General features: G+C 41.0%; 2 protein-coding genes across 4 annotated transcripts; one reads left to right on the top strand and one right to left on the bottom strand.

The window, feature by feature from the left end:
* Positions 1–1,591: 1,591 nt before the first annotated feature.
* On the bottom strand, positions 1,592–5,641 carry PTTG1 (PTTG1 regulator of sister chromatid separation, securin). The gene is made up of 6 exons (XM_057383741.1): positions 5,566–5,641; positions 4,570–4,672; positions 4,083–4,261; positions 3,369–3,459; positions 2,703–2,852; positions 1,592–1,740 (listed from the first exon to the last, which is right to left on the bottom strand). The coding sequence occupies exons 2-6, from the start codon at positions 4,649–4,651 to the stop codon at positions 1,661–1,663; spliced, it is 582 nt and encodes a 193-aa protein (XP_057239724.1). The 5' UTR covers positions 4,652–4,672; positions 5,566–5,641; the 3' UTR covers positions 1,592–1,660.
* Positions 5,642–5,873: 232 nt separating this feature from the next.
* Positions 5,874–18,040, top strand: SLU7 (SLU7 homolog, splicing factor). 3 transcript variants are annotated; one of them, XM_057383733.1, is made up of 16 exons: positions 5,874–5,965; positions 6,259–6,436; positions 7,043–7,196; positions 7,459–7,539; positions 8,079–8,243; positions 8,390–8,455; positions 9,982–10,029; positions 10,507–10,638; positions 10,923–11,020; positions 12,378–12,445; positions 12,636–12,775; positions 13,539–13,700; positions 14,123–14,227; positions 14,413–14,487; positions 14,741–14,845; positions 15,690–18,040. In XM_057383733.1, the coding sequence occupies exons 2-16, from the start codon at positions 6,273–6,275 to the stop codon at positions 15,867–15,869; spliced, it is 1,743 nt and encodes a 580-aa protein (XP_057239716.1). In that variant the 5' UTR covers positions 5,874–5,965; positions 6,259–6,272; the 3' UTR covers positions 15,870–18,040. The 3 variants fall into 3 exon arrangements, with proteins under 3 accessions (XP_057239716.1, XP_057239715.1, XP_057239717.1); XM_057383732.1 differs by having other exon boundaries at positions 5,874–6,066; XM_057383734.1 differs by lacking the exon at positions 9,982–10,029 and having other exon boundaries at positions 5,874–6,066.
* Positions 18,041–23,627: the final 5,587 nt, after the last annotated feature.

Raw genomic sequence — 23,627 nt, 5'->3', positions numbered from 1 at the left:
ATAAACTGATCAAGCAAGTAAACCCAAGCATTATAAGCAGTTTYTAGTAGGAGTGCTGGTATGCAGGAAAGTGCTCAAGCAGCACTTTAAATTCAAATTRCATCTATTCCTGACAATACCCCAAGAGAAAACACAACTTGTTTAAGTAGAAAGATCTCTATATATTATTTCAACACTGAAGCAGTTAAGGAAGCAGATTTTTCAGTCACCAGTGGAAGTCAGCATTAACACCTACCTGAAGCAATCCAGAATTCCCAGGGGTCCCGTGTCAGCACTTTGTGGGCTGACACTGACCAGGCCCACAGCTCTGAGGCCATGAGTTTACATTTTCTAAATAGATTATGCCTTTGTGACTGTGAGCTCTTGGAGCCACCATGAGCAGGAAACTCCATCCACAAATGAGTCTCACCATAGCTTTGTCCCAGCACAAGTCTCAGGAATGTACATTTCCTTTTGACCTCACTAAGAGGAGTTAAGAAGTACAAGAAACAGGGAAAATCAAAGCCAGTTGAAACAAGTGGAACTTTCTAATGAATGTTTACAAAATGAAGTTTTGCAAAAGCTTGGACCTACATTAGCCAGAAATCCTAACAAGACCAAAAAGCCCAAGATGGAGTTTACCATAGCAAACAAAAATAATTTAGTTTATCCTACCACTGCCACCTTATTTTCTACACCATAGCAGCATTCATCCCCATGCAGACAGACCACCAATATTCCTAAGCCTGACTYACACCTGTCTTTCTGCACACCCATTCTACCAGCCCCACAAACAAGGTTAAAATCTGTCACTACAAAAAGGCCAATCTGAACAATTTAATTATCATCTTTGTAAACATTAAGCAAATGCTTGTTCAGTTTGTTTTGAAATTCTACAAGCATGTTTTAAATGTTTTAATGTGCATGTAGACACGTGTGGACATGTCCCAAAAGGCTTGATTATACAAATAGTTGTAGGTACTTGATCATAGTGAATATTTCAAAGTAACAAAAACAATCTCATTTCACCCTGATAAACTCCAATAACACATATGAAGTACTAGTGTCTCTCTCCCAATGAAATCTGTTTTGTACATACAAAAAGTTATGTTAATTTAGTGTCATAACCCATATTGTGCCTCATTACATTCTCTCTGGGGCCTCACGTACCAGTGAGTGTTTTTACCTGTGTGACTGCCTACCAAGATGCCACGTGATGGCACTGTCTAACCAGTTTCAGTGCCTTAGTTACAGGCCCTTTTCTGTAAAAAAGTAGTCTACAGCTGTATAAGGACCCATCACTCAACAGCTTAAACAGCCACTGGGAAGAGCAAACAAGTTCAAAGGAAAAACACTAGAAGAACCAGCTCTAGTGCTTACTTTACACCAGATAGACAAATTGGTTCAAACCCCTGCATGTTTAACAGACCAARTTAGGCTGAGATCTTCCTGCCTCACTGCCTATCACAACCACAGTCTAACAGCAGGTACCAACTCCTGAATATCCTTAAAAGCTTATCCAGGCTCTGTTGTCATATAATATTCTCAAAGTTCTATTTTATCACCTACATCTTGGGCTTGCTGAAAAAGGACAAGTACAACAGTATACAGGTTAAACTAGCCTTTATTGAAATACAGAACTTTACAAAATTTGAACTCAATAGAAACTTCAGAACACACATTAAACATCGTAATTTGGAGGTAGCATGTCAATGATCTCATCCAGGGTAGCAAGGAAGTCAGCAGTTGATTGTAGCAAGTCTGGAAGTTAGAAATAAATCAGTTCCTCAAACTCAGAATGCACACTAATATGAGCTAGCTCCCCATAGTTCAGCATAAACCTCTTGAATGAGCAAGAGAAATATTGTTTCATAGTATAAATCAATCCCATTTAATTGATCAGTCTGCAATGCACCACAGAAGATTGTTCAGTGTGCTGCTTTTCACTGAGTACAGTTAATTTTCTTCACAGTCACTGGTATGGGCTGTGTTTTGGATTTGTGCTGGGAGCAGTGTTGATAATTCAGGGATGTTTTAGTTGTGTGAGCACTGCTCAGCAGGAGAGTCAAGGCCTTTTCTTGCTCCTCACCCCACCAGTGAGGGGGAGGCTGCAAATGCTCAAGGATCTGGAAGCAGGCACAGCCAAAACAGCTGACCCCAAAAGGCCAAGGAGATATCCCAGACCCCATGGTGTCATGCTCAGCACATAAAGCTGAGGGAAGAAGGAAGGAGAGACAACTGAATTCTGGCACTTGTTTTCCCAGGCCACCATTACATATGATAAGAGTCCTGCTGTCCTGGAAATGTTGAACACCTGCTGATGGGAACTGAATGAATTCTTTGTTTTGCTTTTCTTAAATGCATAGCTTTTGCTTTAGTTATCAAAACTGCTTTTATTTCAAAACATAATCTAACCTTTTTTTTTTTCGTATTTTCCCTTCTGATTTCTTYCCCATCCCACAGCAGAGAAGCAAGTAAGCAGTTTTGTGGTGCTTGGTTGCAGGTAAGTTAAGCCATAAGTCAGCAACACCACAGAGACCACTGACCAAACCAGCAGGGCTGGCCAGGTACACTAAGCTTGACTACACAGCAGAGGCTGTTTGACACTGGTGCAGTGCTCTGAGAGTTTAGAGAGCAACAGCAACTCACTGTAACCAACTGGCTCTTCACCCAAACCACTGATGAGCACTGTGTACTGAAAATCATGCATAGTTTCCACTTACTGGATTCCCATGAAATCTCTTCAATCTCCATGGGTGAAGGAACCGTGTTCAAACATCTGTCATACGTCTTTTCAAATACCGTGAGAGGAACACCACACAGGTTGATRTTGCTTAGTTTGTGTTCTTCAGGAAGATCAAAACTGTCAAAGTCTGTTTGAGAAASACACACTGTAAGTAAATGTGCAGTAGCCTGGGAAGCTGCAAATTCTCCTAGATTAAATTAAATGGGAGCCAATCAAAAAACACAACAGTCTCCTCTTATGGAATATTTATTTGCAGTTACTGCAGTTACACCTTTTAGTTTTCCATGAAATCCCATACACCAAACCCTGATGAAAACGCTAGCCTGCCTAGCAGAACTGCTAATGAGCACAGTTAGTAACTTCAGCAAGGAAAGTACATATGTTTCACCAACACTTTGGCACAGTAGTTTTCACACACTTATATCCACATTAAGAGGAAAGCTTTAAGGACACACTTTGAAGGACCATCTCGTTCTTGTTTAATTATTTTAGAAGTAGCAAGGACCCTTATGTTTCAAAAAGGACTCAGGAGAAATGCAATGCCAGCTTGTGTGTCACAATAGCTTGAATAAAAGCTTACAACAATGCCAACACTTATGAAAGCCTTATTGTTAATTTTAATAGTTACAACAATAGTTCTTACCTCGAGGATCAAAAGGAAACATATTTTCTATTTCTGGCCAGTGTTCCTCAGCCACTTTAAGGCAGCTTTCTAATCCAGTCTTTTCATTAGTCTTAAAAAGAGAAGTCACATTATTTGAGCTCCAATAGAATGTTTGCAGTGGCTTTCTTGTGCTATTCAGTTCTACAGACATGCATATCCGTAATACTGTTCTCAGTCAGGCCTAAATTCTAATACCKTCAACACAAGATGGAGATGGGCAAATGTTTCATTTGAGTTTATAGTGCAGTACTATATACAGTGGTGAGAAATGACTGCACTGAACAGGTAACTCTTAAAATGTGAATAACACATTAACTAGACTATTTTCTCTAGAACCAYCTATGCAGGTGTCCTGCTTTTGGCTAGGATAGAGTTCTTTTTCTGCCTAGCAGTTCTTATGAACCCATGTTTTGGATTCATGATGAAAACAACTTTGATACACACAGCTGTTTTAGCTGCTGAGGAGCAGTGTTTACAGTCCAGGCCTCCTCTGCTTCTCACAACTGCACAAGCTAGGAGGCTGGGAGTGCWCAGCCAGGACAGGTGCCCAGCAGGATACTGCAGGATATCATGCTCAGCAAGGAAAATTGGGGGGAATGCAGGGCTACCACTGTTCTGGGACTGGCATCAGTCCACAAGAGCAGGWAAATTATGCATTTCCCCTCCTCCCCAGCATAAGTGTGGTGTACTCACTTTGTTCAGAGAGCAAGGCTGACTTTTCTGTTTTATCTTATCTGTCTTGCTCGTGACTCCTTCAGTTTTATTCACATTTCCAAGAGCCTTTCTGACAGACCGAGATGCCACTGGAGAAGTACTGAWTGCTTTTTTAGGCAGTGGAGTGTTAAACTGTGTTCTTTGAGCGAAGACTTTTGCTGCAATGGGGAGGGGGAAGAAAAAAAAGCAAACTTTAGCAACCTCTCAACCCTAAAGCTTGCCTCAGTAAGCGCACCTGCTAGAAAACTAGTTGTCATGGAAATCACTGCTMACCATTTATAACTCATAAGYCACATCTATGACAAAAGCACAGAGCTAACTTCAATTTTATAGTAACTGATGAGTTTGGGAGAATTGGTTGGGTAAGTGGATTTTGGAAACTATTACCACTGAAAACAGTGAACAACAAAGCATGATTTACACCCTTCACTTGATCCCTTACTGGCTTAGGGCAGCAAATACGCACAAGAACCTGAAGGGAGCTTCAGCTGACTCTTGGGCRCGCCAACTTCGCTGTTCTCCTGATCGACAAAGATCAGAGTTGCCATCTTCAAATTGATGAGATCACCCTATAGAGTCCATACATCAAAAAGAGAAAATAATTTTTTTCATTTCTTTCACCACAGCACACTTTTAAAGGACAAATTTAAAAAGGACTATCTCCCAGCTTAGCATCCTTGGCTCAACTTGTAGCACTTGAAAAGTCAACAGTAACACCAGTTACTTCACTTGCAGAGATATTCTCACCAGAAAAGTAAACCCTCAGAAAACACCCAATACAAATAGATCACTGCTAGTTTTCAGCCCTACCTGAGACACCAGGTGAGAGCATCTGCACTGTAACAAGGGCACAGCAGCTCCTGCCTGGAGCCATTTCACACATGGGCAAGCAACTCCTCATTAAAGAGGTCTGCAGGGAAACTCAAGAATCACAGTCAATCAGGCTGGAAAAGGTCTCTGAGATAATCAAGTCCAAMCTGTGACTGAACATCACCATGCCAAGCAGATCATGGCACTTAGTACCACATTTAGTCCCTTCTTAAACATCTGCAGGGACAGTGACTCCACCACCTCCCTGAGCAACCCATTATAATGKCTAACCACCCTTTGTGTCAAGAATTCTTCTTAATGTCCAACCTAAATCTCCCCTAGAACAGCCTGAGGCCATTTTTTTCTGTCCTGTTGCTTGTTAGCAGAGAGAAAAAAAACAATCAAACAATCTCCATCTRGCTGCAGCATCCCTTCAGACAGTTGTAGAGAACGATAAGGCCTCTCCTGGGCCTCCTGTTGTCCAGGCTGAGCCCCCCTGCTGCTCCTTATCAGACTTGTGCTCCAGACCCTTCCCCACATTCGTTGCCTTTCTCTGGACGAAACTCCCTTTTTTTTTTTGTACAGCTTGAAGCACAAAGCCGAAGGAAGATCGACAGCCCCAGCCCAGCCCTGCTCCGAGCCCCCAGCTCACCTCAGAAAGCAACAGCACAGCAAAGGTTGAAGCCGCTCCAGCCAAACCGCTCGCAAACCCTCAAATCGCCCTCAGAGCCAACGGCGCCGCTTTTTAAACCGGCCCCGAGSCGCCCATTGGCTGCTTCGACCCACGCGCCGCACCCGATTGGCTGAGCCACGCCGCACGTGCGCCAGCTCCGGGGCGGGCATGGGCGGATGGCCCCGCCCCGGAAGTGAGCGCAGCCGCGGTGCATTGTGGGGCGGCGCCGGGGCCCGGTACATAAACAGCGACCGGGGAGCGGGGCAGGAGCCGGGACTGGGACTGGGAACGGGGCAGGAGCCGGGACCGGGATTGGGAACGGGGCAGGAGCCGGGACCGGGAATTTGGGATCCGAGAGGGCGGCTGCTGTAGGGTCCAGGCAAGTGCTGGCGTTTCCAGGCCCGGTGCTGCTCCTCTGCGGTCCCTCTCTCGCGTCGCTTCCGGGGTACGCGCAGGCCCAGGTTTTACGTTAACAATAAGGTAATTTTGTTTTTTCAGCGGTGGGGGTTTATTTTTCAGGACAGAGGTATGTCAGGAATGCATAATACGGAGTTACTCATTTTACAGAGTGACGCAGAATCACGCTGAAGAGCTGTGGTGTCAGAGATAGATGCAGATATTGATCTGCAAGGGTTTTCTTTTGTGTTCTGATGTTTTTTTTCTTTCTAACAGGAGGAAAAACCAAAATGGCCTCAGGTGTCGTAGCGAATGCCCCTCCTGCAGGAGGGGCAACTGATGTGAGCCTGGAGGAACCAAAGAAGATGACGAGGGAAGATTGGAGAAAAAAGAAAGAATTAGAAGAACAGAGAAAACTAGGAAATGCWCCTGCTGAAGTGGATGAAGAGGGAAAGTAAGTTTTACTAAAGCTATGGCTATTTTAAGGCTTCTGATTATTTTCCTGTTGTGGCTACAGAACAATTGTGAGGGTAACACATGATTCCAGTGTGAGTTACTGTAAAAGCAAATAGTTGAACTTTGTCTTTTAGTATTCTAGTTATCCTCAGAAATCAGCTATTTTCCAGAAAAATGTAGTTTCAGTATTTATCTACTATGAGGTAGCAACAGTTCTGATAAAAAATCCAATGTATGCTACTAATTACAAGTGGTATTTTCAAAGTAAGCAAAACATGGTCTAGGGGAATTTTACTGTGTACCTCATCTGTTCCCTCTGCCTTGTTTCTGCAGGGCTTGTTGCATTTTTTTTTTTTTTGCTCAGTGTATTCATTACACAGAATAAGCCTTTTGATTTGTAGTGAGAATTTTAGGTGAATTAGGTGCCAGCAAAATCTTAAAGTCTGTGTTCATGAAACTGAGAATTTATTTTGCAGTGCATTGTATTAACTTTATTATTTATTATCACTCCTATAGCAGTTGAACTTTAATGTGAAGGTTATTTGTTAGACTGTTGTGGGTTTTTGCCCTGTGCCGTGTATTCATTGCACAATGTCTTTTACAGAGATATCAACCCTCACATTCCTCAGTACATCTCCTCAGTACCATGGTACATAGATCCTTCCAAAAGACCCACACTRAAGCATCAGAGACCTCAGCCAGAGAAGCAGAAACAGTATAACTCCTCTGGAGATTGGTACAAACGAGGAGTTCAGGAGGTATGCAAGCTGTTTTTGTTGTAAAATGAAGATTGGAGTTGATTGTGTAGGAAATTTCTGGTTACATGGTTTTGAGTGGGGCAAGACTGGAAATTCTTATTCAGCAGCCAAGTCACGTGTTTGGCAATAATCAAAACCTGTGTTTGGGGTTTGGGGAGGGCATGCACGCTCAGGTGCTGTTGAAAACATGAACTGCTTATTGGGAGCCCTTGTGTGAATCTGCCAAGGTGTCCCCAACACTGCCCTTTGTGTTTCCTCTCAGCACGCTGTGGCCACAAGGTACCGCAAAGGAGCCTGTGAGAACTGCGGGGCACTGACACACAAGAAGAAGGACTGCATGGAGGTAAATGTCACTTTGGCCCTGTCCTAATGGCTTTGAAAGCCATGTGAGTTGTAATCTTAGTGAAAAGTTAGCTGTAGATGAAATACTGGGTTTGAAAAAGCTGTTTTGTAAAAGGTTACAAGTAGTGGAAGATTACATGGAAATTTCTAAGGAAATTGATATGTAGGAAAAATGAAGGGGACAAGTGATACAATTCAGTGTGTCATTCATCAATTCAGTTTGTAATAAGATCTGAAATAACAGGTGAAAACATTTTCTTGTTAATTGCATTAACTCAAAGGCTGCTGTGTGTTTTTCTACTTCRTATCAGCTAGAAGCCACTGTTTTAATTGCTTTCTCAATGATAGAAAATAAAATTAAAATTTACATGGAGTCAGTTGTGCTGTGTAAAAGTGCAGAACTACTTGCATTTATTTACAAGTCACAGATACAAAGTAYTGAATTTAACTGGCTTTCAAGTAGCTTGGTTGCTTTTTAGAGGGACATCTGAGTGAGTAACCCTATGGACTGATCTAACCATCTYTTTTATTTTCTCTCAGAGACCCAGGAAAGTTGGAGCCAAATACACAGGCATGAATATTGCCCCAGATGAACATGTGCAGCCTCAGCTGATGTTTGATTACGATGGGAAGCGAGACCGGTGGAATGGTTATAACCCAGAGGAGCACATGAAAATTGTTGAGGAGTACTCCAARGTTGATTTGGTACGTAGGTGCTGTRAATAACTGGGGAGAGGGTTGGTGTTTGCTGTGTCTGGGCTGAGAGGAGGGACATTTTTAATGTGGTCTGTTGATATTAGACCTTGTGCTAAAACTAAACATTTAAACAAATGCATTTTTATGCTCTACAGGCCAAACGTACACTAAAAGCCCAGAAGCTCCAGGAGGAGTTGGCATCAGGGAAGCTGGAGCAAGTGGTAAGTAACCTTAAGCTTAAAACAGATTACTTCTGCTTTCTGATTCTTTCACTCTCTATACAGGGTCTCTTGTTGGGTTTTGTGCCCTTTAGTAATTTAAAGATTTTCTTAGCACCAGCATGTTCTGTGTCACATTCAAGAACTTGAAGCATCTTCTTTCAAATGAAAGTTGCTTTGTTTTCCCCTTATGGACAGAAATTCTGTGTGATTATTATGATTGCTAAAATTAATGACATGGAATTTTGGGTCAGAAGAACTTGTTTTCTATGTAGCAATTGCTTTTCATATATTGAAATGTTTTTTTTTTTTAATTTAAAGATTGTTGCAGTCTGATTAGTGCTGATGTAATGACTGTTAAATGACTGTGCATTAATTTAGTAATGCTTACTATAAATTGGAATAGGAAAGTGTTTATCTTAATCCTATTTGTTTCTTCTTAAGTTGCTGCTCTGACTCTTTGTAGTGTTTCTGGTTATTTGAAGTCTGAGCACATGTATTTCCCTCTTGCTTATAACTGCAGGGTTTGCATCTTCCACTAACTTCTACAAGCTCCTCTTAGATTAAAGGCTATATTGATAATTTTTGTTACGCAAGTCTAGTTTTAGAAGGTATTTCTGATTATATTCTAAGTTTACAACTTGGAGAAAAAAATAGAGACTGCTGTTGGTCAGAAGTAGGTTTTTTAATCAAGGGAAAACACCAGGCTAAAGTCTCCCTGCACAGGCTGTTTTCCAGAGGTTGTGCTGTCCCTTCTCAGGTTGTCACTAGATGGCACAGTGAGTTCAGGCTCCTACCCAGCACGAACTGCAGTGCTCTGGCCTTCCCAATAGAAAAGATTCTTCCTCTTTCCATGCCTGCTTGCACCACAGGGCAAACACTGTTGGCTACTATATACTCATTGTTTGTAAAATGGAACTGTAAGAAAAGTGTGTTTGAAACCTAAGAACTGTGTCTGAGGGAGAGGACTGAGACTGATTTGCATAGTGATTGCTGGCCAGTTGCTGGTCAGTGTTCCACRGCTCACAGCTGTTTCCATCCTTACTGCTGCAAGTATTTTTCAGTTAAATACTAAGYAGGTTTAAAAAATCTGGCTTTGTTTGTTGAGCTGAAATTAGGCTTTCTGGTTCGTGCTTAGTATTCCTCTAAATCCTGACTAAATCCTTGAATACATATCTCCTTAATTACTTTTTAAGCTTCAGAGTTGAAACTTGGTTATRTTTACATGATATGAAATGTTCTCTTCTAAACCCTCAATGTTCAACCCTCAATAGCAAGTTCTAAATAACAGCAATGACTTTAGAATTTGCTGCTCTTCCAAAGCATTGGGAATGCAGTGAAAACAGTCTTTTYTCCAACAAGTCTTTCATAGAGAGTGTTATGTAGCAGTATTTCTGCATTTTGGGCCACTGGTAAATGGTATTTTGTATCCAGCGTGAAGCTCTGCTTTGATTGCCCTTTGTATCTCTGCTGTCTTTCCTTTCCCACTGTCTTGTCCTCTCTGCTGATGTGTTCTTTGTTTGCTGCAGAACTCCCCAAGACACCAGTGGGGAGAAGAGGAACCAAATTCACAGACAGTAAGATKATTACCCACTGCACCACACCATGGGCAAAGAAGGGACCTGTAGTCAGTGGAACAGTAAAACAAGGGTGGCATAAGGGGTTGAACGTTGTGTCCACGCCCCTGCCTGCCTCTTCTTTTGGGCAGAGGTTGCTGAAATTCATAGAGAGGCTTTTTGTTTTAATTCCTATRTGTTGTCAAACCTTAGAGATGCAAGCACATCATAACTGTATTTTAACATGTGGTATGTTTTACCCAAAATAAATGTTTTCTTAATAGCATCATAGTTATGTTTTGATAACTATTTCATATAAGGAAATGAAAATTCTTTAACAAAACTATTTCAGAAGAACACACTTAAGCCCAGGTAAACTGTGCGACTTCGTAACTACAGGGATCRCAGAATTTTAATGAAACCACTAAAATCAGATTCTTGTACATGTCTCCAGAGTGGATGAACTCTTTTAGTTAGTAATTTTTCATCTCTCCTCAGGAAAGAGATCATAACAGCGAAGATGAAGATGAAGATAAATATGCAGATGACATTGATATGCCTGGGCAGAACTTTGACTCTAAAAGACGCATCACAGTCCGAAATTTACGTATTCGGGAAGATATTGCAAAGGTGAATAAAGAATTCTCTATAGATTTTTTTTTTTTCTGTATTCGTGGGAGTTAATTTCAACAAATTAAATATTTAGTTATTAATGACTTTGTTCATGGGTCTAGGGGTTTGGGGGTTAAGGTCTGTTCTCAGTTCTGTTCCTGCTCATGTTATGACTTCATCAAGGTCATCCTTTTGCATGGATAGAACTTTTTAAAACATCTAAACTGGGGGAAGCAGGAATAACCTCAGTTCTTTCAAAATCATAAATACTAAATGTTTTTTCTGTTGTTTTCTTTCCCTAGTACTTGAGGAATCTAGATCCAAACTCTGCTTATTATGATCCCAAAACAAGAGCAATGAGGGAGAACCCTTATGCCAAYACAGGCAAGAATCCAGATGAGTAAGTTAAAATGGTGTCATTCTTGGATATCCAACAAAACTCTTAARAATTGTATCAGTAGTTTTGTATTTTCTTGTACCTATATGTCGTTTAATTAATTAATCTCTACTCAGTTATGTATACACATAGTAGTAAACATGGAAAAAACTTGGTTTTATTTCGGAACACCTTTTGGTTTAGTATATAAAAGTGGTGTTTTTGTAATACTGTCTGACCCTTAATCTTCAGGGACATGTGGACCATGGTTTAATGTAATGATCTGTGGAAGGGCTAGGACACTGCTGCATCTAGAGATGATGCCTGTAAACAATAACTATATTTATAGTCTATCTCAGTAACTAAATATAAACTTTATCCCTTGTTTGTTGGGAGGCATTTAGGTCTGGAGACCAGCTCCAGAATTTGGAGTARAAGTCTCCTCCTGTATCAATGGACTCTGCATAGAAAAGGTGTGAAAGCTTTGGCATTGTCTGGATAATGTCTGGATAATCATTGGCTTAACTAAAGGTTTTGGCTGCACACTCAGCTGTCTCCCTTAAACCCCGAGTCAGACACTTGATCTGTGTGGTGCTGGGAACCTACRGAGCAGACAGGCTGTGAGTAAAACATGTATTCAGAGAGCAGTAATTGGATTAGCTCGCTGACTAAAGTAAAATGGCAGTGCCTAAATTGTATYAAATAATGCTCTTTCCACCTCTCCTTGCTCCCAGCTAAAATAATGCCAGTCAATTCTTTTTAGATGCAGATGCTTTTGCTTCTCTCTGAAGTCATAATTTGACCTTTGTTGAATCTTAAGTTTCAGCCACAGCTTTGCAGTAAATGTTTCAGAGTGGCTTCAGGAAGGTGAAAGAGTGGGGAATTGGATTGCTAGCATTATTTGATCCTCAACCTGTGTTTCATRTACTGACTGTGCATCTCTTCAAGGACTGTGCACAAGTGTCTCAGTTTTATTGAGAGCAGTGAAGCTGTTCCAGGCTTTAACTCAGCCAAATAYGCTGGGTCTGGATTGAAGAAGAGTCACAAATCCAGAAGTGAGAATCACTGTGCTGGAATATCACAGACTGTTTATRCATATTTATTGTGTAACTAGATCCAAGTTTAACTTGTAGTGCTTGGCATCTCAGATAGAACTCCAGGTCTCTGTAATGTGTCCCTGTAAACACAGATCAGGGGTTTTGAGTGGCTGTCTAATGCTTTTRTAGGAGTGTAGGTTTTCATTTCATGTATCAAGTTGAATGCACCTTCTCAGTCTGTTCTTAACTCTTAAGGCACAAGAGTACTTTTACTTGCCTGTTGAAGTTCTGTGTTTAAGGGGAAATCACATTACAAATGCTAAGAGTTGTGTTCTTTCCTGCAGAGTTGGCTATGCTGGTGACAACTTCGTTCGCTACACAGGAGATACCATTTCAATGGCACAGACTCAGTGTAAGTGGGCTTTGGGGCTTTTTGAAGGAAATTGACTTAAAATACTTAACAATGCTGCTTTCTTGCAAAAGAGAAATAAATCTTTATAGATTGARACCTTCTGTCAAATTGCTTCAGAATTAAAAAATGTAATTTGAATATGTATGTCAGTTTTAGAGTAAGTATTGAGTGAAACCTCTTGTGTACACAGTGTTTGCCTGGGAGGCTTATGACAAAGGCTCTGAAGTTCATCTTCAAGCAGACCCTACAAAATTAGAACTGCTTTATAAATCCTTCAAAGTGAAAAAAGAAGATTTCAAGGCACAGCAGAAAGAAAGCATCCTAGAGAAGGTAATAAACATTTGGTTTTATTTAGTAGGAATTCTGTGGAGTTTAAAGTCTGGGTCTTGGGGAGCAAAAAAAATTGCTAAGCCTGTGTGAAAGGGAATCTGCTGTTTTCAGCAGCTTAGACTTTAAAATATATTTGTACACACTGTTTCATTGATTCATTTTATTATTGATTCATTTTATTATTTAATATGGAGATGTTAGAAGATCTGCTGGTATTTCTTTTTATTATTGGGAGCTCTTCCCTTAACTGTCAGAATTTCTCCGCTGAAGACATCTGAGTTTCCTTCTGACTCAGGTTTTGGTGCAGTCCTCTAGATAAAYATTTGTTTTATATTGTGCAACTTGTTTCTTGGACAATTGAAAAAAACTAAATAATCCATTCAGATTCTAACCTTGTCAACATTCAGATGTGTAGTGGGACAGGAGAGTTCTGCCAGAGCTATTTGGCTTGGTCTGAAAAGTTTTCCTGCTTTGAGTGAGGAATATCACTGTTGTCATTCTTCAGGCATAAAGCAGAACAAAAACAAATAAAAACCAGACAACCCACACGCACACACACAAAACTAAACACAAAAGACACCACAGTGGCCATAGGAGGTGATGAATTTAATCTTTAGTGAAGAGTTAAGACAGAAATAATCTCTCTCCATTTTCGTGCTTTCTTCACAAGGTACCAAAGGTGCCATTTTTGAAATGTTGCTTAGCTACATAAAACCTGGTTTTTTTTCAAAACTATTGTATGTTATTTCTGCTTGCATTTTAGTACGGAGGACAAGAACATCTAGATGCTCCCCCAGCTGAACTGCTGTTAGCTCAAACAGAAGATTATGTGGAGTATTCTAGGCATGGAACAGTCATCAAAGGACAAGAGAAAGCTATTGCTTGTTCTAAGTATGAAGAGGAYGTGAAGATCAACAACCATACAGTAAGTTCTAGGTTATGATAATTTTTTTTTAATAAAATACCTTCCTATTGAAGGTATATTAGAATGCAGTACAACATAATTAGTACAGCAAATAAAKTTCTCCTATGTGACATTCTCCATTTCCTGCTAAGGAGAAATTTTAAATTGTCACCRTTGTGATGGGAAGTTGAAGAGGTGCCATGGCAGTCTTAAACTAAAGGGGAAGTTATTCTATTTGCCTTCCACTTTGAATRTGAGTTGACCACATCCTGCTGTRTTTCTCATTTTTGACAGTGTACCTGTGAGGCTCATGTGAAATAGCAAAGTATGTTTCATAGCTTCCTTTTGGACTGTCTGAATAATTCACTTACCAGGATATCAGCTCAGGRGTAAATTGCAGCCTGCCTCTTACAGGAATAACTGTATGGTGTGTTCTCTTGCAGTGCATTTGGGGTTCATATTGGAAAGAAGGCAAGTGGGGTTACAAGTGCTGCCACTCATTTGTCAAATACTCCTACTGTACAGGAGAAGCTGGGAAAGAAATTGCTGTAAGTATTCTCTTGTTTATTCATGTGGAAGGAGCTGAAAAGCATTCATCTTCCTTACTTGAATTTTGGACTGTTTTGGTTTTGGGGGAGGTTGTTTTTTTAGGAATTTGTGGGATTTATTTTTTTGCCCTTTCCCTTGTCATGTGCTCAGTAACAGGGTATCCTTGTTCTTGTCTGTTGTATAGAATACAGAAGCAAGTTTAATGGAAGAGCAGCCTGGGGAGGAAGAACACATGGCAAAACCCAAAACACTGATGGAGGTAGGATGTTCCCCTCTCTCAGGAAGACAGATGTTTCTCCTMAGCATTTTAAGAGATGAAAAGATCTGTCTTAACTACAAAACTGTGTAGAGTCGTAATAAGCCTGAAAATTACTAGACTGCATTATTAGAGAATTAACATCTCCATTAAAAACTAAGCTCTCAAATAGCATTAATAGTCTGGATTTAGTGGTTTGGACATTATTAATGGTGGCAAGTTCAATCTTAACAGTAAATTGTTTCCCACCTTCTAGATCCACCAAGAGAAACAGAAAGAGAAGAAAAAGAAGAAGCACAAGAAGAACTCAAATTCAGACAGTGAGGGTGAAGAGAAAAAGAAGCAAGAAAAACTCAAAAAGGTGAACTATAATCTTCAGTGGCTTTGCAAAAGGAACATGACATTTTTTACAGCATCAGTGCTATGAAGCCTATAATGTAGTTCTTGGATCCTGTATTTCTCAGGCAAACATTTGATAAACACCTAGTTTTGAAAGCCTTAATTTAGATAACTTAGAACATTTCATGTCAAGGCACCTATTAGACCTGTAGCTCTATGAAAAGCACTGCAGAACACAGTGATTTGTGTATTGAAGAGAATGTAGAGATCAAARACAATATAAAAGCTTAACTTAGCACTTTGTATCCCAGGCTTAGCCCAGTCTCATGGTTGGTGAAGTAAATCCATGCCCCAAGCAATTCACTGCTGAGCAGCAGTGTGCCTCAGGCTGCTCAGAGGGGAAATCAATTAAAACCATGTTAATTAAAGCAGGGTACAAATGCAATGTCTTTTGCAGTAGCAACAGTAGTAGTTTGAGGAATGGGGTAACACAAAGCATTTAAACATTAAAACTCCAAACATATACCAATACCAAAAAATAACAATTCATTTGTACTTGCTGGACCATGATTACATTTCAGGTAAATCCTGCAAGTTTCTTACTGATTTCAACATTTGGAAAGAGATTAAAGTATCTTGCTTGTAAATAGTTTTTTACCATCATTTAATGGTAAACACTGAAAAATGAGCATTAAGTAAAATGTGCTGTGGGTGAGCCATACMGATGTGCACTGTTTATCCCACCCTTGTGGTTGCCCTTTGCCCATCTTACAAAAATCTAAGACAAGCCTTACAAACCTTCATTGTTTTTTTTGTCTGTGTAACTTCCATTGTGGATTTTTTGATTCCCTTTGCTCTTGTTTCAGGCACTAAACGCAGAGGAGGCTCGACTTCTCCATGTCAAAGAAATCATGCAGTTAGATGAGAGGAAGAGGCCCTACAACAGCCAGTATGAAGCCAGGGAGCCAACAGAAGAGGAGATGGAGGCCTACAGAATGAAACGGCAGAGACCTGATGACCCCATGGCCTCTTTCCTTGGACAATAGTCACAGGGAGCATCATTCCAGTACACAAAGCTTTTTCACACTTGTTTGCAGCTCTCTAGACACATGATTCCCTTGCATGTGTCTAAAGTGCCAGGAATGGCAGAAAACTTTTTTTTGTCTCGGAGAACTTTGTGAAAGCTTCTTTTGGCAGACATGACAGTCCAGGACTTTGAGCAGTTTTGTAAATGTGTGTGTACGTATACAAATAAAGACATGTATACACACACATAGATTCAATATGTACAGATAAAATACATACACCTAGTCAATAAATTTTTGAAGGAGAAAAGATCTGAGTGAAATTTTAAGTTTATTTGGCCAACACATGTATGCATAAAGTTCTGATACAGTAAAACTGACTACTCAAAATAAATGGTCAGCAGGTGTCAATATAGAACAGAAATTGTTGACAGAAAAATTGATACAACTGCTAGAACTTTTTATTTGTAAAGGTATTTTCCTGTCTCATTACTTTAAAAGAATACATAGTTTCTTGATCACTCTGTRGTAAGTATTTTGGAAATGTAAAAATAGATTGGTTTGTACAGTTCTGGTTAAATTAATATAAAGATCTTAAGTGCTGTCTAGCCTTGTAAATGAAAGGGTTAGAGGAAGCTGACTGTAGAGCTTTTAAATTCCAKTTGTTTCTGCACATGTATTTCCATATAAATTTCAATTGTAAAGATCTGAAATCTTTGTTTTTCTTTTGATAACAGTATCCTGTTCCATGGTGTGATACCAAGTGTCAGGCTCTAATACCTTGTGAGAATGTGAGACATCATCTGCTTTGGTTTTGGCTATATTAGTCCTTAAACTGGGAGTTTTTCCCCTTTTAACTATTAAAAGTTGAAGAACTGGGTAGAAACCTGCACAGCATTACTTTAGAGTTGGATGGCTTTGGGAATTACTTCTGTTGTAGCTTAAACTGGAAAAGCTGCTCTTTTCCACAAATGATTACATAGAGAAAACACACCTTTAAGTGTCCTGTGTGTGATTTCACAGCTGTTTTGAGGACAGTGTTTTGATTTGGCACTTGCAGCTAATGATGGCAATTCTGCATTCGTCTGCAGTGTAGTTCTGTATTAATATTATATGTGATACCCTCATCAGTGATCAGAATTTTAGGCTGTGTATTTACTGAGTGACAGATCCTCTGGCCCACAATAAGTGCACAGTGTGAATTGGCTGATTTGAGCTGTGAACTGCTCTTGGGGCTGTAGCACCTGAGGTTGTGCCAGGATGCCTCCCACTGCAACTGCTGTTGGCTTGGTCAGTGCCAAGTTCAGTCTGWGGGAAGAGGAGCTGTCAGAAGGGTTCCTTAGGCTATTTACATAACTTTCCAAAAGTTCCAGTTCTGCCTAAAAAAAAGTTTGAAAGACTTAATTCATTACAGAGAAGACAATTCAGAACTAACACCGGAAATAACACGAAGGAAATTTCAAGACTGACTTTGTAAGCTGTGGATTGACCGCACAAAACTTTAATACATCAAGTCTCTGCTGAATTTATGCAAAGTGATCATTCAGTGATTTAAATTCAGTCCTAAATTTAGAATGCTTAGATTTCACCAATGAGTCAAACCCAAGCACTTGGGACAATASTTGATCCTTGCCAGATCTTTAATCTGAGCTGTAAAGGAAGAGAGCTCCTGTTTTCATAAAGGATTGTCAAGTTATTTTGTTAACCTTGAGAGGACAGTGTGTTATCCTGAGACTTGTTCTCAAACATCTGGAACATTTATYTGATGATTTTAATAAAACTCATGCATACATTTCCAGCTAAAATACTCCAGTYAGATGGATAAACATTTGTCAAAGTAAAGAGCAGGAAACGTGAGCTGATGCTGATGCACTGAGAACCTTTCAGGAATACACAAACCTGTCTGGTTTTCATCACAAATATGAAACGACATCTCTCCTCTTTGGGAGTTTATTTGTGGTGCAGCATTCCATGCATGGAACTATGCAAGATTATTTCTTGGATCATGAACTTTTATGCACCTGTCCCTGTTACTATGCAGGCTTCTTCAACAACAGGAAAGGACAAGGGTCAGAATTCAAAAATACCTTCTTGCTGTTCACCTGCCCAGGAGTAATGACACACTGGACTGTCCACTGAACCTGTGTTTAATAAAATTTCAGTCCTGCTTTGAAATAAATGTTTCATATTAATATTTCTTATGATAATCAATATAAATCAGCAAGGGGTTTTTGTGTGGAAAAAAGTTACTAGTATAAAATGGTAAATACTTATTTTTAGATTGTCAGCAACCTTTCCTTGGGTTGTGGTTTATGGTTTTAGATAGTAAAATACTATTGAGGTGAGTTTTGTGACAATCTCAGAGCATGTAAAATGTAAAGGTTTGACCTAAGATTTTGTCAGATTTCTGTGACTAATCACCATGAACCAGTTCTTGGGATCTGCTGTTCTGCCCTTGAAATGGTCACAAAAGGCTGCATATTGATTGCTATAGTTGAATTATCTGGTACCTAAAATATCCCAATCCATTGTTATAGAGCCATTTGTAGAAGACTCGAGAATTACTTATCACTACATGTTACAGAAACCCAAGAGTCAGCAACTGTAAGTTATCAACACTATCAGAGTTGGTCAGAAGTGACCAATGTCTCAGTTCTCCGAGCTGCCCTATTGAGCTCTCCAGCCCACAACAGCTTGTCTTGTGTCAGGGGGTCCCATCCAAGGCTTAAGAACAGACATACAATTTATATTTCAGTCCAATCCAGGCCTAGTGTGGTCAGTCTGCTTGTGGCAGTTTGCTCCTGTCCCTGCTTCCCTCCTGTTCTTTCACCTGTCCCTGCAGCTGCAGACCATTTGTAGAAGCTCCAAGACAATTTAATTGTAAGGTCACAAGGGTAAAACTCTCTCCCCACAGTGTTTACTGCTTTAGCTGCCTCCAGCACTGCTAGGAGGCCTCAGCAGGAGTTAACCACCTAAAAAAATGTCCTCCCACATTCAGGAGTGTTTTGCAGGCCTTACCAAGTTACTGGCTGTTGGTTACACTGCTGCCCATGGCCACAGTTTGGTCATTCTTTGATGGTTTTGATGCCCTGAATACCTTGGGGGGAAAAGAAGGTTCAATTTGGGAGGGAAGTGGCACGAAAACAAAATCTTGTACTTTCAAGATTTTGTAGATAAGCTGAAAAAGTGATTTCTGAWATGATTTGAAGCAGTTCTTGCTTTACTGATTCATTTGTCAGACTGAAAGTGCATGTGATGGGACAATGCCAAAACGCAGCTCCAGGCAGATCTTTGGCTGGCAAGGTTCACGTCTCTCATACTTCTACCAGTGCAAAACTTTGAGTTTCCAATTCCAATCTCATGAGAATTCCCTGCAAACCCTTGACTGAAAGCAGTTGATTAACTGGAGACTCTGCTTTTCGCCGTGAGCAGCATCTGTTCCTCGGGAAGCTCGGCTAATGTTTCTGCCATGTGGCACTTCCCAGCGAGGGCTGTGCAGCCCCACATATCCCACAGATCCCACAGATCCCACAGATCCCACAGATGCAGAACCAGAGCCGAGCTTACAAGGATGTGAGCAGCTTTGGGATGTCTCAGTCCCTCCCTGCCCTTCCTTTGGCACTGCTGCTCTCCTTTCCCCAGGGCAGACCCCGAGCCCAGCGCAGAGGAGACGGGGGGCCGTGGTAAGCAGCACAGTTTGGGGAATGGCTTTGGGGCTGTTCTAGAGGTGTTTATGGGATGGTTTTGGGGTGTTCCAGACATGTTTGTGGAATGTTTTTGGGGCTGTTTCAGAGCTGTTTGTGGAATGGCTTTGGGGTGTTCCAGAGGTGTTTGTGGGATGGTTTTGGGGCTGTTCCGGAGGTGTTTGGGGAATGGCTTTGGGGCTGTTCCAGAGCTGTTTATGGGATGATTTTGGGGCTATTCCAGACCTGTTAGGGGAATGGCTTTGGGGTGTTCCAGAGGTGTTTGTGGGATGGCTTTGGGGTGTTCCAGAGGTGTTTGGGGAATGGCTTTGGGGGTATTTCAGAGCTGTTTGGGGAATTGGTTATAACAACMAAAATAATKAATTTTTAATMTGTTGTATTCCTTGTGTTAGGTTATAGGTTGATGCTTCCTTAAATGTTTTTTAAAATGCCTTTTCCTAGAWGTCTCCATGRTATGTCCTTTGTACTAGCTTGCAGTGAAAAGGAGTGTGTTCAGTAGGGTCTGCTGCCCAGWGGATTAGGTTAGGAAATTCTTGAGTGGGCGTTTCAGGAAAAAAACCYTGAAAATTTAAGCATTTTCTGTATTAATGAAACCCTTCCTGTATTAAAGAAACCCCTCCCAGCTTTGGGGCTGTTTCAGAGGTATCAGGGGGGGTTTGTGGAATGGCCTTTGTTGGTGTTTCAGTGGCGTTTGGGGAATGGTTTTGGGGGTGTTTCAGATGTGTTTGGGGAATACTTTGGTGATGTTTCAGAGGTGTCTGGCAGGGTGGGAGGCTCAGCAGAACCTCTTCAACACACCAATGGAATTTGAGCTTTCTCGTGGTACTCTTGGGTCTCTTGGGCTTAAGAATCTGTGACCATAACCTGAAGTGACCCCGCAGAGCTCTCCAGGGGCACGGTTATCTAACAGGGGAAATCTGCACTGGTCAATAGAGCAGGGAACTGGAAATAAACAACCTGCTCCCTCCTGCCCTTAACTTACTGCATGAAAGTGGCTGAACAGCTCTGTACCCCCAAATCTGTCCATTGAGGAGCTTTCCTCTGCTCCGAGAAGTGCTGAGTTTAAAGCAAATTTACATATATTTATATACATATTGCAAGTAATTCTGCGTAATTATATAAAGCAAAATGGTAAAACAAAAGGAATGTGCAAATATTAAATAAAAAAGAAACGTTTTCCAGGTTTGTAAGTCAATTGTCATCATTAGATGAGACTAACAGAATTTTACATTGTGTCTCTAGAAAAACTGCTTCTTTTCACATGTATAAAATCAAATTAAAAAAGCAGAGCTCAGTTGTAGCATYTTGTATATCCCCTCATAGGACTTTCAGAATTGACACCTTCTGTGCTTCCTGTTTTCTGTTAGTAACTTCTTACAACTTTATCACATGAAAAGCATCTTGAAATTTGTTYCTGAGTTTTTTTCCAAAGTGAAAACACTTGCAGAAGCTGTTGGGAAATTTCCACTGTGCATGGTTTGCAGGATAAGGTTCTTATTAGCAGGAATGTTTTCTAGAAAAGAAAATATGTGCTTCCTAAAATATTAAATGTAAAATGGCTTTGATATCATTCTGTCATCCTGGTGCTTTCTGAAGTTCAGGGAAACTCCAAAATTTAAATGATTAACTGGCATTTCCAGACTCCTGSCCAAACTAACACTTACCACATGTGAATGTTCTGTGATTAATGAGCCAGGTTTGCTTGGAGCCCTCTGAGACCCTTTTTAGTGTTTGATTATTAGAATAATATTGCTTTTACGTGTGAAAATATGTGCTCAAGTCACATTGGGAGACAGYCTGATTTTTTTTTTCAAAAGCTRCATTGATAGAAWCACAGGATGRTTTGGGYTGGAAGGGWCCTTAAGGATATCCAGCTTCACCAGCCTGCCCAGAGCAARGCCACTTTCCACTAGATCAGGTTGCTCCAAGCCTTTTCTAGGAATGAGGAGCCCAAGGAAGAGCCCACATTGCAGAGCCAGYTCAGATCCTGCTGGGTTTGTGCACTTCACAGCTCCATTGCAGAAAACAAAAGCACACAAGAAAGAAATACCTGTTGTCAGTCATTATCCTGARTTAGACTGTCCTCAAAACCCAGACCTTCATGCTCTGTGTCTCTGCTGTTCCCCTGTAATTTTTGCCCTGAGCCCCTCCACGGCTGCCCCTTCATCACTGTCCCTTGGTTTATTGGGAACATGGCAGAGCTGCCCTGCTCTGCATCTGGAAYTTAATCATGTAATGCTCCTTTTTCTTTGGCATCTCGTGAGCACATGATTTATTCAAGCTCCTGTAACAAAGCCCCCATTGTGCTGAGGTCGGGAGGGAAGCAGGGAGTGGCTGCTGCTGCCTCTGTGTGTAACTGGAGCGACAGCCCCAGGATCCTCCCAATGGATTGTGCTGAGTGCAGGGGACAGCAGCACTCACCTGATGGCAAAGCAGGCAGCAGCTGGCATTGCTGCTTTCAGCAGGACCCCTGCCCCAGGGGGACACCGTGACCCTCTCTTCTTACTCCCCTGGCGTTTCAGAGTGTTAAAGAAATAAACAGATCACCCTTCCTATGGGAGCTGTTTGTTTGCACTCTGTGCTGCTCTTTTAATACCTGGCTGCAGTGTGGTTCCTGAACACATTTTATAAATGTAGTGACAAGTTGGGTTTAAATTCTGGTTTCATAAATATCTGGAAAAATGAAAGTACACAGCTTCTGATGAAGGACGCACTCCCCAAGCAAAATGTCCCAATTCTTTTTTGAAGGCTCTCTCATTTAAAGAAAGACTTTTGCCATTGATTTCTGTGGAATCATTATCAGACTCAAGTGGATTTCTGGTACATCTCTGTTTGATGGCAGAGTGCTGGGCACATCTGTGTTCCAGGTACCAGCTCTGCAATGAGCTCGGGTGATCCCAGGCTGGAGGGACAGGCCCTGATCCTTTTCATGTTTCCTGCCCACTCCTTTTCATATTGAGGGAAGCTCAGCAGCTTCTGGTCTCTCCTCTCTCCTCTCTCCTCTCTCCTTTCTCCTTTTTCCTTTCTCCTGACATTAACTCAACACTCACCCAATTCCTCCATTAACTCTTTCAGCTCAACAAACCATCAGGAAACAAAATCAAAACCCTGATCAGCTCCTGGCAGATCAGCAAAGTGACCCATCTGAGCAGAGTCCAAGGAGCAGAGCTGCAGCCAGGCTGGTGTGGGGGACAGGGGAGAGATGGRTGAGGGYAATCTCTGCCCYTCCAGCAGCACCTCAGACTCATTTCCATCCAAATGGCTTGAGCACATTGTGCTCTGAGGCTCAGGGATGCTGGTGATCTATGAGCCACRTGAAATGAAGTTCAGCTGCTTTGAGAAACAGCATTAAACAGTGAAATAAACCACTTACCCAGRCTGGTACAGCCCCTTGATTCAGAAAGTGAAAATATCCCAGGGCTGTGTGTGACACAGGGCTGTGTGACAGGCTATTTTCTGAGGATTTTCCTATGGGTTCAAAGAGCCCAGGCATTGCTGGTGTAGCTCTTAAATGTGCTCACACATGGTTTCAGATGGAAAAACAAAATTTGGTTAGTTAAATATTTGTTTACTTTTCTCATCAGGCTTCCAGATATAATTTGATTGTTACCACCCAAAGATCTACCCTTATAAATTTTACTTTATATTTAAATCTTGTAACACAACTCAGTCAAAGCTCCCAGTGAAGATTCACATGACTAAAAGCAGCCATATCACTTCAAGGGAGTTTTTGGCAAGGGTGCTTTCCCCAGSACAGAGCTGCTTCTTTCAGCTCCATGCTGCAGCCAAAAACCCTGTTCCTTGCTTATAGTGCTGAGAATTGGGAAACCAACCTTGGAAGAAGCATGAGGGAAGGAAACTTCTCTAAATTGCTTTGGCTGCCAAATATTTTGTATTAAACCAGGGGCTGAAGGAACACGGGGACCTGTCTTTGATCCATGCAACATCAGGATGACTTAGAACAATAGTAGTGACTTTGTTAACCTTCCTTCTGTAAACTATTACCAATTAACTAGATAATAGGCAATGAAAAAAAAAAAAAGAAAGAAAGAAAGTTGGTTATGTTTGTTATAAG

This window comes from Malurus melanocephalus, unplaced genomic scaffold (assembly GCF_030028575.1).
Source record: "Malurus melanocephalus ecotype Western Australia unplaced genomic scaffold, MMel_1.1 scaffold_657, whole genome shotgun sequence".
Taxonomy (NCBI): Eukaryota; Metazoa; Chordata; class Aves; order Passeriformes; family Maluridae; genus Malurus; species Malurus melanocephalus.
This window is presented reverse-complemented; position numbering and strand designations above follow the sequence as displayed.